General features: G+C 34.9%; 1 protein-coding gene across 1 annotated transcript; it reads right to left on the reverse strand.

Moving 5' to 3' along the window:
* Nucleotides 1–3,583: 3,583 nt before the first annotated feature.
* LOC140789858 (AT-hook motif nuclear-localized protein 24-like) lies at nucleotides 3,584–5,208 on the reverse strand. Its single transcript, XM_073139732.1, has one exon. It carries the CDS (start codon nucleotides 4,884–4,886, stop codon nucleotides 4,038–4,040), a length of 849 nt encoding a protein of 282 aa, XP_072995833.1. The 5' UTR covers nucleotides 4,887–5,208; the 3' UTR covers nucleotides 3,584–4,037.
* Between the last annotated feature and the right edge of the window lie 12,368 nt (nucleotides 5,209–17,576).

The raw sequence follows: 17,576 nt of genomic DNA on the forward strand, positions 1-17,576 counted from the left end.
TATGCTTTCTATGTCATTATAACGGACTTGATTGAAAAATCATTCTGCATTTAAACTTCTCTTGGGGAATACATTTTTTGTTGGTTTTTCTTTATAAAGTTCTTTAATATTTTCATGATTGATGTTTATATATTATCCTTGCAGAAATATGACTTGTTCTACCAGTAATAAATATGAAGGGCACTAAAGAGAGTGAAAAGATTCCAATAGACCCTCTGGCTGCTTGTTCAGGTCCACATTTTCAAAGTCATCTTCCATTAGATTTTGGTTACATATTTGAGGCTAAGTTGGAACGACCATCTTTTAACACGATCACCTTTTATAGGCAATCTGACAATCTATCACCACCGACCATTGAAGAGTTTTAGAAACGATCCGTAGCGAAGTACTGGGAACCAGACTCGAGACAATCTAATAGTTAAGTAGTTAATTAAGATGGAGTTTGAGTAAGAGATGCGGACTTCAACACACGACAAATTGTTAAGGGGATTATTTTTTTCTACGAACAACATGATATATATTAGATTTTATTTGTACTAATATAATTAATAAATTATATTTCAAAATATAATTATATTTATGTAATGTGTCTAGATTTTATATATGAGTATATGCATAAGTTATGACAAGTTATGACAAGTTATAAAATATTTGATGAAGAATATATAAAAGTGGAATCGTTATTGAAGTGATTAAACGCTGTCATGGTGGTTGAAAACGTATGAAATTTTTCTTAAAGACAGAAACAGACACTTTACATTCAATTGTCTAGTCTGTTGTTTGAACAGGGCGTTCGAACGCACTTTAGTTCGGTTCAAACGCACCCTGCAGCCGTTCACACCGCGTTCGAATGCGAAATCAAGCGTTTGCATATACAGATAACACGTTTTGGCTGTGTAAATGCACTCGAGCCGCGTTCGAACACATTCATGTAACATGCAAGTTTTTGGACTTACAAGAGTTATGTTTTGACTTAGACTTGGACTTATTTTGTTAACCTATATAAGGGTTGGGATGCCCTAACTCTAGAGAGGTGAGTGATTACTTTTGAAAAGGATTTTTGGAGCTACAACGTTCTTCCACTAACAAGGTCCATCTCTTTTACAACGCACCAAGCTTTTGTCTTAAAATTCATCTAGGTGAAGGATTAATCTCGAGGGCTACTGAGATTGGAGATAAATCACGAAAAGTGGTGAATCGCGGATTCTAGCGAGTAAGATTGAGAGAAACAAAGTCGTGGGGATCGATGAACTATTTTGTAAGTCAGTCTTGTAATTGTTATAAGTTTAATGATTGGTTTTAATCCGAGTTTAGATCTGTGATTTTTTTCCCGTTTGAGTTTTTCCACATAAAAATCTTAGTGTTCATCTTTATTTTACTCTTTAATATTTATTCCACATTTATTTAAGCAAATGATTGATATCATTGCCTATGGTTTAGTTACATACACATGTCTAAATTTATTTTTTTTCAATATAGATTGCTCCTGTTTGGACAGATTCGTAGTTTTTTCCTCTTGATGCTCTAAGAGATTTCCATTTTAAAAATATTGTGTTATTGTGTTTGCCATGATTCAAAGTTTGATTCTTAATCGGTTTTCTAAACCTAATAGAATTCATTTTTCCTGAACCAATTTGAATTTGTTTTATAAACTTTTGACTTTGTTGTGCTATTTCTATTTTCATATCATAGTCGGTCCAGGACTCTTTATCTCTCCCCAATAAATTTTCATCCGACATGGATTTTAATCATAATAAGTTGGCAATACTGAATGATTACTAGCTCGTATGGTTTCAATGGTTATAATTATAAAGGATAGAGCAAGCATTAGAAAAAATTGTAGAGCAATTTTTGTAATGATTTTGTCTATATGCAAACTACATTTATTTTGATATAAGAATAGCTTATATATGCACTATATATGGCCTCTATGTAGGGGATGATCCATGAATAATTATAGCTTAGATGTTCAACTTTTGTGATCAATAAATCGATTAAATTCCTATTTGTATCATTATGTAATGATTATTATTTTTATCTATCATTGTTTGTTTGATATATATGTAATGTGACCTCTATGTAGTATCTATATGTATTATGGCCTCTATATAGTATTTATATTTTAAATTGACTATGTATAGATAGATTGTGAAGTTCATTGTAATAATCAGATAGTAAAAGCATGAAATATTGTAAATAAAAATGCCTAGCTTACAACATTTATAAGTGTTAGGAAAGATTTCATAATCACCAGTATTAATAAATGCCTCTATTAGATACCATAAATATCGGCATTGTTAAATGTCGGCATCTTTATACCATTTGTTTGCATTTCGTACTGTCGCTAATAGTAATATATTACTAGCATTATGTCTAAATGTCGATAATGAATTGCCAAAGCACGCATAGAACGCATATAAATACAAATGATGGAAAATATTTAGTGACTATTAATGACTCATTAGGCAGCATTCAGTAATGCCGCTATAATTTTATTTTGTAGTAAGCTTTGTTTCTTGAAGGATCCTTGATTTCTTGGATTGAATGGATCCTTGTGAATATCTTTGGAATCCTTATATAGAGCGTGAGGATATCTCTGAGGAAAATTCATGTCTGAATTTAAGAAAGAGCTATCCTTTTCTGGTTCTACGTGTGTCATTCGAATCCCATAAGTGTCGCGTGTCATTTGAACGTTATTGAGTTTTCTTTTGTGAAGTATGTCTTTTATACGCCGGTGTTCGAATGCAGCATAGTGTTGTTTGAATTGGGTCTAATACATCTATTGAATCTGAATTCTCTTCACACTAATCTTTGATTTCTTCGCACAATTGATCTGCAGTGTGTTTTGATCATGTACATGAATCTAATTTGTACGAGTAATTTTATCACAAATTTACTATGACAAAATAATTGCAATGATCATTAACTACAGTAACTTAATTATAAAAAATTAGAAAAGGAAGAATGAATGGATCATCTCCACTCAGATCACCAGCTTACGCAATAAAGAAGATACTCCTAAAATAATTTGAACAGAGATCGAGGTCCATTGAGGAGTGGATGAAGAAGATAAAAAAGAGAAGTAGCTAACGCAGGAGTCGACCATGTGGCCCTTTACTGCATGCTTTCATCTTATCCTGTGCTCGCGAAAAGCAAACTTGAACGATTGTGTCTTCTTCTAATTGTCACTGCACGCATATTCGAAATCTTTTCCTTGGAAAGGGCTCGTCCAAAGCGAACTCTAGAGAGTAGTCATTCACACCCCTTTCAGGGAGAACCCATACCTTTGGATGGCGTTACAGTCTTTTAACGCCGCAGGCTTCCAACTAAAGAATGCCCATAAATTATAAACAAACGCTACCAATACCTCCTCTACTGTATGTTGACTCATTCCCAACCAATTTAACTTAATTTACAACAGTAGTATAATTTGTTGCAGTAGTATAGATAGGGAAAACAGAAAAACTAATGGTATAAATCCTGCTAAATTTCTTCGAAAGAAAAGGACAGAAAGAAACCCTAAACTTTCAGCAGGTAGGAAGAAATAAAAGATATTACCAGAAGTAGTTTAAAGCTGAAGAAAGAAAGAGAAAAAAATGAGCAGCTGTTGTCGGTCTGGAGTAACAGTACAGACATTGATGCAGGTACAGTGCTACATGCTTCAGAGCAATCAAAGTAACAGATAGAAAGAAAGAAAGAAATGCTCAGAGCACAAGGTTTGAATCCTATCTTTACAGTTACCGCTATCTACTCCCCTTTTTTCCCCTTCTCTTTCCTGAACTCCAAATTAGCAAAGAAATTAATCCAAATCAACATAAGATCGTACCAGATCTCAAGTGGTACTCGAGCAATCTCCATGGCTGGTCAACAGAAACAAATGCTCATTTCCTCATCATTAATTCTTGGTTTCTATCCTTCCTCTACACAAGCTTCTTAAATCAACACGGACATAAAGATTAAAGAGAACAAATACTTCCAACTGCTGTAGTTTCTCATCTACCTTGAACGATAACAAACGAAGTGAAAGAATGATAGAATCAAAACGGCGGTCTTCCTCCATTGCTTGCCCATCCGTAGGGCTCTCCATGCAATGCAACGTTATTATTAAGTAGATTAGTAGACAGCCCATGGAGAAGTGGCGAACTCGATTCAGGAAGTAGTTGTTGCTGCTGATGCTGAACCGGTGCAAGAGGCTCTTCTTCCTCGACGGGGAGACGCTCGTATGCGGCGTTCCCGAACGACGCCGCCATGATCACCACGGGGCCGGAAGCGATTAGGGGACCGACGACGCTCCCTCCTACCACCTGCCCCTGCCCGCCGGCCAAATATACCGTAAGCCCGGTGGCAGCGGGAGGCGCCGGAGGCGGAAGGAAGGATCCGGAGAGGGATAGTATCTCGAACCGGCCGTGGAGGCTGACCACGCCGCTCGCCGTGCCAGGCTGGCGGATTGTGACGTTGTTGACGGCGCCGGTGCCGCTGAGCACGCAGATCCCGCGCTGGCGGCGGTGGGCGAAGGAGGCGACGCTGTCGACGATGTCGCACCCGGTGGCCACCTCCATCACGTGCGACCGGAGCGCGTTGGCGCTGTCCTGCGTGATGATGATGGGCGGCTTGGGCCTGTTCTTCGACCCTGCAGGGCGACCACGTGGCCGGCGTGTGACCTCGCTCTCACCGCCGGTGTTGGTTTCTTGAGCGGGGAGCAGATCCTTGTTGTCTCCGCTGCTGTCGTCCTCGAGCTCGCGTTTCCTCCCAGCGTTTGGCTCTTGTTCCAGCTTGGATTGCTGGAGGTGCTGGAATTGCGGCGTGAGGTGGAGGGAGTGGAAGTCTCGAGCGTGGAACGGAGAAGGGAAGTGGTGCCCATGAGAAGACGCTGCTAAAGGATCCATCTTAATTCACCTTTAAAGTTAATTACTAACCTCAAATAGGAGTGGTAGGGCAATTTCAATTCAATCGCTTATGCCAGAAGAAATGGGCAGCTCGTGATGCACACTACTAACTTCAACTCACCCACTCCCCGCCCGCAGAATCTTGCCATCTCCTCATTCTTGCTTCTTCTTTCCTTTCTTGGACCTTTGTGGAGGGATTGGGAAGGAGGTACACATTTTGGGGCAAGTGTTAGGGTTGCAGAGCAGGTCAAAGGTAGGGGGTGGAAGGAGGGGGATGAGGGAGAGGAAGGGCAAATGGATGACGACGGAGTTTGGTATCGACCAAGACAGCGTGCATAGGGGCCCACCTCGACCTTAACCCCGTCCTCTCGTTTTTCCTCCATGCCTTCCGACTATACCCTCTGCCACATTCCCCACCTTCTGTATCTACGAGTCCTATAATTAAAATTTTTCGTATATTTTTTTTCATCAGAGTGTTTATTCGATTTCAAGAAGAAAATAAAAAATAAAAAATAAAAAACTGAAAAATTGCTGTAGATTCAAAACTAAAATACATAGGGAGAGGGAAGGAAGCAAATGAAAGAGTGGAGAGGATTGATAAATAGATTAAATCTGATTACTTATATTAACTGTCTTTTAACTAATAACCCCGCTCCGCTCCGCTCCTGCACTCCGTTAGATGTCCTTTTTGTCCTTTACTACGCTGCTGCCACTAATGAGGAACGAGTCAGCGAATGCGCATTTGACCGTAGATACGGACAAACAAGAGTGCGGAACACGTTGCCTAATCGTCGTAGGGCCATTCTCGTAGTTTGCAGAAAATCGCGGGGCTCTTTCTAACCCCGGGCCCAGCGGAGATCCATGTGGGTCTGGGTCAGGCGTTGTCGTTGGGGATGGTGGGCTCGAATCTCGGAGCAGCTATCAATGTAGCGTGGGCCCACCGGTAAATTTGTCGCCGAAACGTACAGCATCGCGGCCGTCCGTTTGGGCTCGAAGTTCGAGTCCACGGTAAACTGACGTGACGTCTCGATCGTAGCCGTCCACCCGCTTCTTCGTGGTGGCGCCGCCACGGCAGCATATGATTGGTGGATGGCACGACCCACTATTTCTTTCATATTTACTGCACCTACGTCATCCCCCCGTGCTTTACAGCGCCCTCGTGCAGGCGGGAATTTTGTTGGATTTGGGCCTTTTTGATGCAACTGCCAGTGGATTTATCTCAGATTTCCAATTCGGGAAAGTACATATTGTATCCGAGAGAAAGCTACGGTGTTCTATTGACCTACCTGCCCGACCGATAAAGATATGATCTAAGGACCACAAATGGCATGATGTGCATCGCCGTGGAGTGAGAGAGGTATGGGAAACTCTCTCTTCATTTTATAATAATAATAATAATAAGGTCTATAATTTATTTTCTATATCGGAGAGGTACCGAGTTACTTCTTTAATTTATTTTCTATAATTTTAGCTAAGGTCAATTTTAGTATGCGCTGTATTCCTATTTGTTATTGTAAAATAAGGTCTCTATTTTAAAAATAACTATATGTTCACTTATAAAGGTGTTATAATTACTTTTAGAATTTTTTTTAATTTTTTATTAAATTATAATAAATAGTATTTGATTTGATATAAAGTAGGTTGATGGGATAGATATTAAATGTAAATGAATAATTTCGTTAATGTGTAGTATAAGATGTAAATAATATTTGTATTCTAGAATAAAATTATTATAATATTTAGTTATTATTCTATAAAAATAAGTTGTATTTTAAAATAAAAAAATATTTTTAAGTAAACTGTAAAAAGTTTTTAAAAGGGACTATTTTTTGTCTCATACTTTCAACTAACAGGACACTCTCCTTATTATGTTCTATAGAAATATCTTTCTGCATTCAAGCCAGAACTACAATTTTTTATTTTTTTTATTTTTATTTTTTCTGGTGCAGAATGGGGAGCTGAGATTATAAAATTGACCGGAGTGGGAAGCAGAAACATCAAAAGGATACAAATTTTACATAAGCGGTTGTGATAAGAACCAAAAGGCCATAAATAAGTTTCTCCTAATTTTCTCAATATAAGTTTCCTTCTAAAAAATCGTAGTTAACTTTGGTGTTGTTAAATCTATTCAAGTTATAGATGATCCTATCCTTATGTCCCAAAAAACCCTAGGGAATGAGATCCTTTTGGTCAAAAATTGAGACAAGATCACAGAGCCTGTCTCAAAAATATTGACGTTAATTGAAGGTAGAATGACCCCCATATTTACAGCCACCTGAACCGCAACAAGCAGCACCACCCTAAATTCCGAACCAAGAGTTAAGACTGGCTCCACAGCATTTACACCTACAACCAAAACTTTGTGCATGTTTTGATCTCGCCAAGCAATAAAAGTTAAAACAACTAAAGAAATCTTAAGCATAAAGATATATATGGAAAACCATCAAACCAAGAAAAAATTACAGGCCAATAATAGATCCACTACGCAAGATAAAAGATACATATACTCGTATAAAATAGTATAAAAGCTCATACACAACAGACTATAGGGCACACCAAAAAGGTTAGAAATAGGAAAGTCCCGTTATAATACTAAGAAAAATAGTTAATTTAAAAAAGAGAAATGAAATGTGACACGCAGACCATAGAAGGCTCTCTTTTACCCCCATCTCACTTAATTCATGAATTGGCACGACAAAAAGGTTAGAAATAGGAAAATCCCATTATAATATTAAGGTAAATAAGTTAATTTAGAAAGAGAAGTGGAGTGTGAAAGAAAGATAACAATTAGAAGATAAAAATAATTTCCAAAATAACCAATGAGTAGTTTCTTTTTATGATCTAGGTGGAGTTTGAGTCCGAGCACAAGTTAATGGATCGATTTAGTTGAGTCGAGTTTTGCTTATTTCATTTCAAATTAGCTATTTGTTAGGTTTTATTTGTACTTATATGATTGACGAATTTTACCTCAAAACATAATTTTTATTCATGTAATGTGTTTAGATATTATTTATGAGTATATGCATAAGTTATAACCAGTTACAATATGTTTGACAAAAAATATTTAAAGTTGAATATTGATTTAGATGTCTGTTCAAAATAATTTTAGAATCATTATTGAAGTACTCAAACAGTGTCATGATGATGGGAGTAATAGAAAAAAAAAAACCTAAGGGCACATAAACGACTACTCTGCATTCAAATGTCTACTCTATCATTTGAAGAGAACACACTAAGTCTGTTCGAACGCACTCTAGAGCTGTTTGAATACGCCCTAGAAAATGTTTGAAGTGTTTGAAGATACAGAGACTTAAGTCAGGCCATTCGAATAGGGTGAACTTGCATTCGAACGAAATCGCGAATCTTTAAAAAATTTGCTACTTCGTGAAACTTATTTAAAGAACTTTTCGTCTTATCTTTGATAGGTATTTACTTTATCTTAATGAGATATTTATCTTATCTCTAAGAGATGATCCCTTAGTGGGATATGCTAGCTAGTGGGAGTTTAATTTTTTTTATTTATATTCCCTAGCTATATGTTTTGTGTGCATATCTAATTTTTGTGGTCGATCATTTATATATTTTAATTTTTTATTTATATTCCCTAGCTATATATTTCTTATTTCGTTTTTCCTTTGGATTATAGTTGGCTTTATTTAAAAGAAAAAATGAGAAAATTAAAAATTTTGATGCACTTACTGAATTAGAGTCTCTTATAATATGAAATCCTCCTATTATAGCATTATTGTTAGAGTTATAGTGACTTGTACGAACATTTGATATATTATCTCTAAGTATATTATTTAAATTTGGATATTCTTTACCACCTTATATGCATATCTATTATAGTTATTGTAATGTGAGCATTATTTCATGAGATATTTTTTTAAATATCATAATCATTAAATTGATATTCATTGCTTGACCTTTTGACTTAATTTCATCACCTAATATTTTTTTCTTATTAAAATATCAATGAAAAGGGCTATCACGTGATTAGTGTGAAAGCCATTTTGAAAGTGTCTAATTTGACACTATGCACCTCTATATCATTCATGAGTCATATAATCTTTCAATATGGTGCATTGTAATAAAAAGACTATGTAACTCGTGTGTGAAAATTGTCATTATACCAAAATAGTTATTTAATATAAAAAAAGAAACAAGTGGAGAAAAATAGAAAAAAAATGATAAATAATAAATATTTGAATTGAAAGGGAAGAATATGAATTATGTTCAATTTGAATTCAGTTTAGTGTCTCCTTTTGATGTTTGATGTCTTAAAATTACCTTATGTTTTCATGCTTTACTAGAGTGAATTATCAAGACATTACGATTGGATTTTTTTTTTAACAATTTTGGGCCATCAAATCGCTTAGTTTATAATATGTTAATATAAATATTTTTATATCTATTTTCTCATGACTTTATAATGAGTTTGACTTCATTCATAAATCAATTTGAAATTCTTGAGTACATCAACCAAAATACTTAAATATGATATGTGAACTCACATTGTAACATCCTAAAAAAATATTGCTTGCACGCGCGCTATCTTCTTTTCCCTCTCCCCCTTCTTTTCCTTTCTTTTTTTTTCTTTCTTCTTCTTTTCTTTCTTTCCTTCCCTCCCTCCCCATAGACGTTTTTCCCTTTAGCTCCTCGTTGCCACGAAGTGTCACCGGAGCTTGCCGTCGCCACGAAGATGATCACCAATGAATCCTCTCCCATCAGGTGAAGTTAATTTTACTTTAATTTAGCCCTATGGTGTTTTCCCCTTCCTTTTTCCTCTTTTAGCCTCATCGATCGATTGGACAGCCAGCAACCATGGGTCACCGCCGCACCAGTCCTAGGAGCTTCACCTCGTGAAGCTCTCATGATTAGAGCCCTTCGTGGGTTCTTCACGCCTTTGGGAGAGGCCACACCAAGTGACCTCTTCCCACTAGCTTTCGCGGGTGAATCCAGTCTCTATCAATGCCATCTCCTCCCCTTGTCCGGTCAGAAGCTTTTCTTTTCACAAGATGAAGCTCTCGGAGCCATCTTTTGATGCCCTCGGGGTTGGGTTCATCAGGTGACTCATTTCCCTAGCCGTCGGCCATAGCATGGGGGCTTGATTGTTGTTGGCTACCTCGTCCTACCTTGCGCCACATTGTGTGGATTATGTGTGTCATGTGGGTGGGTTTGGTGTAGTGGTGGTGCAGTGGGTGGGAGTGTCAGTGGCAGAGATTGCCAATTACCCCCCCCCCCTCCCCCCCCCCAACTCCTTCTCCGTTGTGGAGCCTTCCTTGCTAATGACTCCTTGCTCGGCCTTTGGCTGAGTCACACTTCGGGTGCCGTCCCTGCTATGGCTGTCAGCCAGTGCACCGGCCTCAGTTGTTTGTTTGTTAGTTGGTCTTCTGTCAAGTGAGAAGAAGGAGGTGGCGAGGTGACGTGTGTGGGTTGGGCTGCCTAGCCCAACTCGGGCGGCGGGCTACTCTGGCCTAAGAGTGCCATTATAAGTAACTCATAATAGGAAATTATCTCTAATTAGGGTTTAGTATGGCCAATTATATTTTAGTTAAATTAATTTTAACAAATGAGTCGTTGACCTGGGATATCGGTATTAATTGCTCATGTTGGATAATTAGTACAAATTGCCATAGGAAAATTATATTAAGCAGATCATTTTACATCCTACCTATGTGATTTATCTTAACTTGATAATAATTAGTGGAATGATAATCCGAAGTAAATTATTTAAAATTAGTTTTAATAATGTGTTAGGAATTGGTACATTTTTGCTAGTCATACTTGACTAATGAATATGAGAATTCCTAAATGGACTTACCCAAGCCTATAGCGGATATTAGTAGGATTATTTAATTATTTAGTGATAGGAATGTGTTGCTCATGTTTTATGATCTTATGGCGCAACTATAATTAATTATCTAGAAAATAATATCAGGTAAGTAAAACTTCTATAATGTAAGAGTGTAAAAGAATATAATGTCTTATCTTATGGCATCATCGCATCCATATCATACATATGCATATGTTTTCTTACTATTATTAATGCATATCTATTGGGTGTGATCATCTGTGCTAGCACATAATATATAATAATGATTTATGTTCTATTATGGTTGTTGTATTGTATAATAATATGTCACTTGCATATGTGCACGACCACAAAAGGGGTGATTTCTACGTCTTGATAATACTTGACATTTTCTAGCTAGGGTTAGGGATGGAGGATATTATTATACTTATATATTAAGGTCCACATTTGAGGTCTTAGTTTATTGATTATAGATAATTAGGTAGTCATTTCATTGAATGATGGGTGATTTATAGTTGATTAACGAAAATCAAACCCTTTAGGGTATTTAAATTTGAAAGCTAATGGTAGGATGACGTACACTTAGCGGTACCCAATGACGTAGAGTGAGGGTGTTCGTGAGCAACGACTCATGATTCCCTCACGATGATGCGATGATATGGAGCCGAGAGCTCAGATGATAGTATTGATGTGCAATACTGACCTATGTGATAGGCTTATGACTTAAGTTTTTAGTCTACGATAGCAGACAATCGATCATGTTGTTCGTCGGATGTTGGGCTAGCAATTTTACTGCTAGGATCTACTCTCCCTTATGAATATTGTGTAATCGGGTATGAGTATTGATGTGGCCTACGGAGTAGCTCTACATGTTCCTAAGTTATAGATTTGATAGTTTGGGTGATGCATATCATGTGGTGTAGTGTTGACATGGTTTATGAGTAGAGTCCGGTGTGGCATCGAGTTTGAAAACTTGATAATCTGGATTGATGCATGTTATGTTATTGATTGTTAATGCATGTGCGTACTAGATGAACATGATGAGTATGTTGTACTGATGCATTAATTTATTTATATTGTGCATGTTCGCATTTACCTATTATGGCATCCTTAACACTACTTTTAGATTATGGCAGTGGATACTTGCTGGGCTTTATACTCATCACTTTTTGGTGAAAATATTTTCATATCGATGAATGGCTCTAAGCCCGTTGAAGATCTAACGAAGACTAGTTTTAGTTTCTTTTTATTTATTTTATTCTTGTAAAGTAAGCTAGATGGCTTGTAGCTCTTATGCGGACATTAGGATCTGTTTATGGTTATATTTTTTTGGGCTTGTTGTGGCCTAGGGTGTTATGAGTTTCTTTCTATTTTGTATTATTTATAAAAATATAATTTTTTTTTATTTATTGTGTAGAAACATTGACCAATATGTCACGTGGACATCACATGAGTTTCACTATATTTAGTGGCGAATGTTACACAAATGTTAAATCTTTTAATTTGTGAATTATTTTTTATTTTAAATACTTGAAGTTTGGAGATATTATGTCATAAATGAGCATGTAAATATATTCTCAACAATATATATATATATATATATATATATCCTATGATATAAATATACTATAATTTTTTTAAATATAACAACTTATGATGCATAACAACTATAACCATGCTATAAAAATTTCAAGCACAACTACTCAACAACTAAGTATATCAAAATATGATAGAATTAATATATTTCTTAACATCTAGAATTAATATATTTTTGAATATCTCAATCATTAATATGAACTATAAATAACACAATCATAATTAGACCACCAGACTCACACCCAATACCCGATCTCATAATCTCGCTCGAAGGCTCAAACCATACATTGTTGTATATTAAGGGTATATTAGTCATAATTATACATTGTCATATATTAAAGATATATCAATATCCATCTAAACCAAGTACCCTTCTTATTGATAGAAAATTATATGTGAATGACTCACCACATATGCACTAGCAAATGGAGTATGTCTAGATGTCTACCATATACATAGACTACTAACGTCAAATATTGGCCATGAGATCACATCTCTAGCCATCAAACTCTTTTGAGGCATCCCTAGCCGTAATGTCGGGTATTCTAAAGCATTTTATCAACTATCTACTAATATGACTTCATAAATTCCTTCTAACATGATAATTGATATATATTTATCTAATATTATAATAAAGCATGCAATTTAAAAATTTAGGTAGTCAAAAAGTTAAAAAGTACATGATGCAATGTATTCTCTAGCCATATGTCCATAATATGCATATATATGTCAAAGATCAACTTAGTAAATAAAGTATGAAGAATATGTTTATACTTGTTCATCTCCATATCTGATCATATAACTATGTTGAAAGCCAAAGCAAGATACGTATATATAAATATATAATATATCATAATTTGGGACTAAATATAAGGTAAGACCGTTATGATCCTTGCTTAAGTCGCGTCAAGTTAGTTAGTTAGATTTATTTATTATTTTTAAATTTAAATAAAGTGAATAATCTATATGCGGATATGACCTAGGATTTTACTTTTATAAATAAGAGTGGTCATGAGTTGATTATTATCGTGGAACGAGAATTGAGTTTAGTTTTTTTTATTATCTTATTTTTATTTTTTATCGTTGTTATTTATCTATCTAAGAGTAGATCGTAACAATAAAACCCAATCTAAGCTTCCAAACTCTAGCCATCATCCTCCACCACGAGCTACCATATTATATGGCTATCTCTACCATCTTAGTTGTTCGCCACCCTCCGAAGACCCCCACGATGTCAAATATTTTCACTTATGTCTCGTTATGACCTTCTTCCACTATTTATTTTTAACTTTTCATCTAAACCTCTGATTTATATGAAGCTAAAGCCACTAGATTCGTAACTATCTGAACATGATATTTTTATGTCTATATTTATCTAGATCTGGTTCGTATCAATAACTACTCACACTATAATCATAAATACACTATATGTGTGTACATCTGTTAACTAAACAACTCATCGCTAACAGAGTCCATGCTATCTTAAATAAGAGATTCGAGATTTGAAAATATTTAAATAGTATGAAGTTAGTCGTTTATTCGATTAAAATCATTTCGTATAAAATATAATGATTTATTAGGTTTCTAATTACTCCTTTTTACTTTTTAAAAATAACTAGATTTATAGTACATAGTTAATTCTAATAATATTAATATCCTACTATTGGAAATTGTACTTATTTATAAATAATCTTAGTTTGCTAATTATAGAATAAGCATATAATGATTAATCCTTTTTATGTATATAATAATAAATAGAAATATAGTATATACAAAATTTAATTATAATTATTTTGTGATACTTACTTTTGCTTGACTAATCAAGAATTACATATAAAATAGTCTTTACTTAAGCATGTAAAATAATAAATATGTAGGTCTATTATTTCATTTATACATAATGGTATATAAAAAAATGCTTGAAATACATACATTCTAAAGCTATTTATACAATTCTAATGAATATAAGAATATGAGTGTATATATGAATCTAATTATAACTAGAGCTATTTATACTATTCTAAAAGTATATAGGCTATAAATATATTTATGTTGAAATGCTTATAGCTATAGTTAATTACTAATTGTACTAATTATATGTAGATAATTATGTTAGTGATTATATATCTTAAAAAAATTAACTACCCAAATGATATAATTTAAATTAACTAAGAAAAATAGAATGAATAATTAATTGAAAAACAAATAAAAGGGGGAAAATAGAAAAAGCCCACTACAATTGCACATTGTTGCACTAGAGGAAGAAGAAGATGGGCGAGGGGGGTCACTGGTGTACTTAGAGCAACACCTAGTGCTTCGTGGGGGAGGTGTATTAGGAGAGAGACAATCTTTCCAAATTTGCCACAAAAGAAAGCTAATTAGAAGAAACCAACATAGTACGTTTGTAGGATTTTTTTTTTGATATATTTGGTATTCAAGGACGAGGGACAATCTTGTATACTCGATAGCGATCAGATTGTTTGGCAAAGGACAATCTACTACAGAAGATTTCAAGATTGAGAAGTAGAATGCAAAGAGGGAAATTCCTTGTAAAGATGTAATAACCTAGTCCATCTATCAGCCCAGAATTTGATAATCTTACCTTATAAAATCTGTTCCACACAAGAAAGGTTGTTTAACTTTTCAAGGTCCCACTCAGAGAAAAATGAGATAACGAGAACCCCAGTGAAATACATCAATTGCCTCGATAATAGTCGACTGGTTTGAGTATTTGTTGACTTCATGTATGGATAAACAATTTATTGGATTAGCCCTCCTAATGATGAGTCTCAGTCTAACTGGGAGTAGTAGTCTCCTACTGAGAATGCACAACACCAAAATTGACTTTTAACGGCATTTGGCAAAATTGATTGCAATTATACATATTTTCCGATGTTTTCTAACTTTTATCGACGTTTATCAGGAAATGCCAGCAATGGTAGTAAAGGAACGAAAGAGAGGTGGGGAAAACTCACGTAAACTCATTTGAAATTATGGTCTGCTCCTACCCATTGTGGTGACCACAAGGAAAGTTGTTGGCCGGCAGGGAAGGATTTTGATTTCAGATACAAAATCATTACAGATCACTCTTCTTGTTTTACACAGGCTTATTTTTTACCTTCACATCATTTTTAAAAGATCTGTGTAAATTATTAAATGTGGATGGTATACAAATAGTCACAAATATCATCTAAACCACCAAATTTGATTTTTTGAACATGCAAGTTATTATATCTGGGTGAGTGATGGTTTGTGTGGTTTAAAGGGTTGCCGCATGGTAACTGACATCATGATTTAATGTGACCCTTGATATCACATCGATGACAAATAAAAATAAAAGATTTCACTTTATGATTAATTCCTAGATATATTATGCTTAACACAATAATATTTAGCAATTTTAACATCATTCTTACGAAGGATATGTATCGCAAGTAAATTTTATAAAATAAGAAGATAGAGATACATTATAAAGCTTTTCTAAATATTATAAAGTTGAGGCTTCGACTCTGAATTGTATCCCTTGCTTCTTCATCCCTTCTTTTTGATCTCCAAGTTGTTGGTTCAAGCTTTTTGAACTTGCATCAAATTTGTTGGTTCACCCAATTTTCTCGCAAGATAACTTGCTTATACAAATTCACTTATAAAAGTTTAATTTTACTAAGTAGCAAATAATTTTTAGAAGTTAAAATTCAAGAGATAAAAAGAGAGTTATCCAGTTTCTTTTGAAGTTTATTTTTCTCCTCCTATAAGTCATTCATATTGTCTTTATATTGCTTCATCATCTTGGTTTGTTCATTTGTCGCTGTTTTTAATTTTCCTACAAGCTTTAAATTAGCCTTTTTAAGCTTGTAGAATTCTCTAAATAGTTTGTCATAGGTGGTTTGAATGTTCATCTCTCCATCACCATCAGAATCATTTTCCCTTTGTTCACGCAATAGACATCTCGCAAGAATTATTAGTGGATAACAATGAAGCAATAAAAGCAATAAACATTCCTTGATCAAGTTTATGACTATCAGATTCAATATCATACCAAGTAGCTTGCAAATTTCTCTCTCTTTTTATGATGACACTCTTTAACAAAGTGACCATAACCTTGACAATCATAACCTTAAACCTCTTTCACTTGACTTTTGCTCTTAGACTTTGAGCATTTAGTAATAGGGATAGTGGGGGATTCACTAAAAATTTTATTCTTCTCTACGACTTTGGCCTTGAGCTTGTTGCCTATGGTATCTCTTGAAGTTTTGAAAATTTTCCAAAATTTCTTCATAAGCTCCATCATCTCAAGATCAAATTCTTCATCAAACTCATCATCATCTCTTTTGATGGACACTACGGCAAATTCTTTACCTTTTTTTGCGCGGGGAGGGGGCCAAAGGGTAGTCTCATAGGTCTGAAGATTACTTATAAGTTGTTCAACTCTAAGAGAGTTAATATCTTTGCTCTCTTCTATAGCAATCACTTTTGCTTGAAATCTTTCAGTCGGGTATCCGCTCACTAAGGTTAAAACTAGAATTAACATAGATAGCTTGACATATAAATCATCAAAGGTTTTATTCTCCTCTATAAGGAGAGTCTCAAGGCTAGTAGTTAGCCTTTGAAGTTTTGAAAGTTTAATATAGGGAGTCCCCTCATGGGTACTCTGAAAGATATCCCTTGTATCTTTAGCTATCTCACAAGTATATATTCAACGAAATTCCTCAGGACTAACCCCATTGAGAATGGCATTAATTGCTTTGCTATTAAACTAGAGTTTTTATAATCAATCTTAACATCTTAACTCACTCAGAAATAGGTTTTTTTAAATAACATTTCTATTTTCATTAATAATAATTGGAGATTTACAACCATGAACAACATAAAGCCAAACACGTTCATCAATCGATTTTAAAAGCTCGCATCATGGCTTTTTAGTATGGATAGTTTGAGCCATCGAGTAGTGGATGTCTAAGAGTAAACAATCCTTCTCTAGGAAGTTCTATTTCTAAAGGATCTCTCTATAAGGTGAGAGTTCCACTCAAATACCAATTAAAAATATTTAATTACTTGGTAGAAGATGTTTTCTTAATTAGAATGCTAAACAAGGGTCAAAATAGGAAATACAAGAGCATACATAAACACAATATTTTTAACGTGGAAAAACCACTTATCAAACAAAAGTTAAAATCCTCAAACTCCTTCTCCGTTCGTTGTTACCCATAACTATTTTAGAAATGATTTGCTTGACTCTCCCTCAATACACTGCTTTTCGTGCTTAGTGCCCTAGTGACCCT

The sequence above is a fragment of the Typha latifolia genome, chromosome 5 (genome assembly GCF_019914945.1).
Source record: "Typha latifolia isolate L0001 chromosome 5, TyphaL0001v2, whole genome shotgun sequence".
Classification (NCBI taxonomy): domain Eukaryota; kingdom Viridiplantae; phylum Streptophyta; class Magnoliopsida; order Poales; family Typhaceae; genus Typha; species Typha latifolia.

What these genes read in the sequence shown, in the direction of transcription:
- LOC140789858 (XM_073139732.1), bottom strand. Translation starts at nt 4,886, where the DNA reads ATGGATCCTTTAGCAGCGTCTTCTCATGGGCACCACTTCCCTTCTCCG.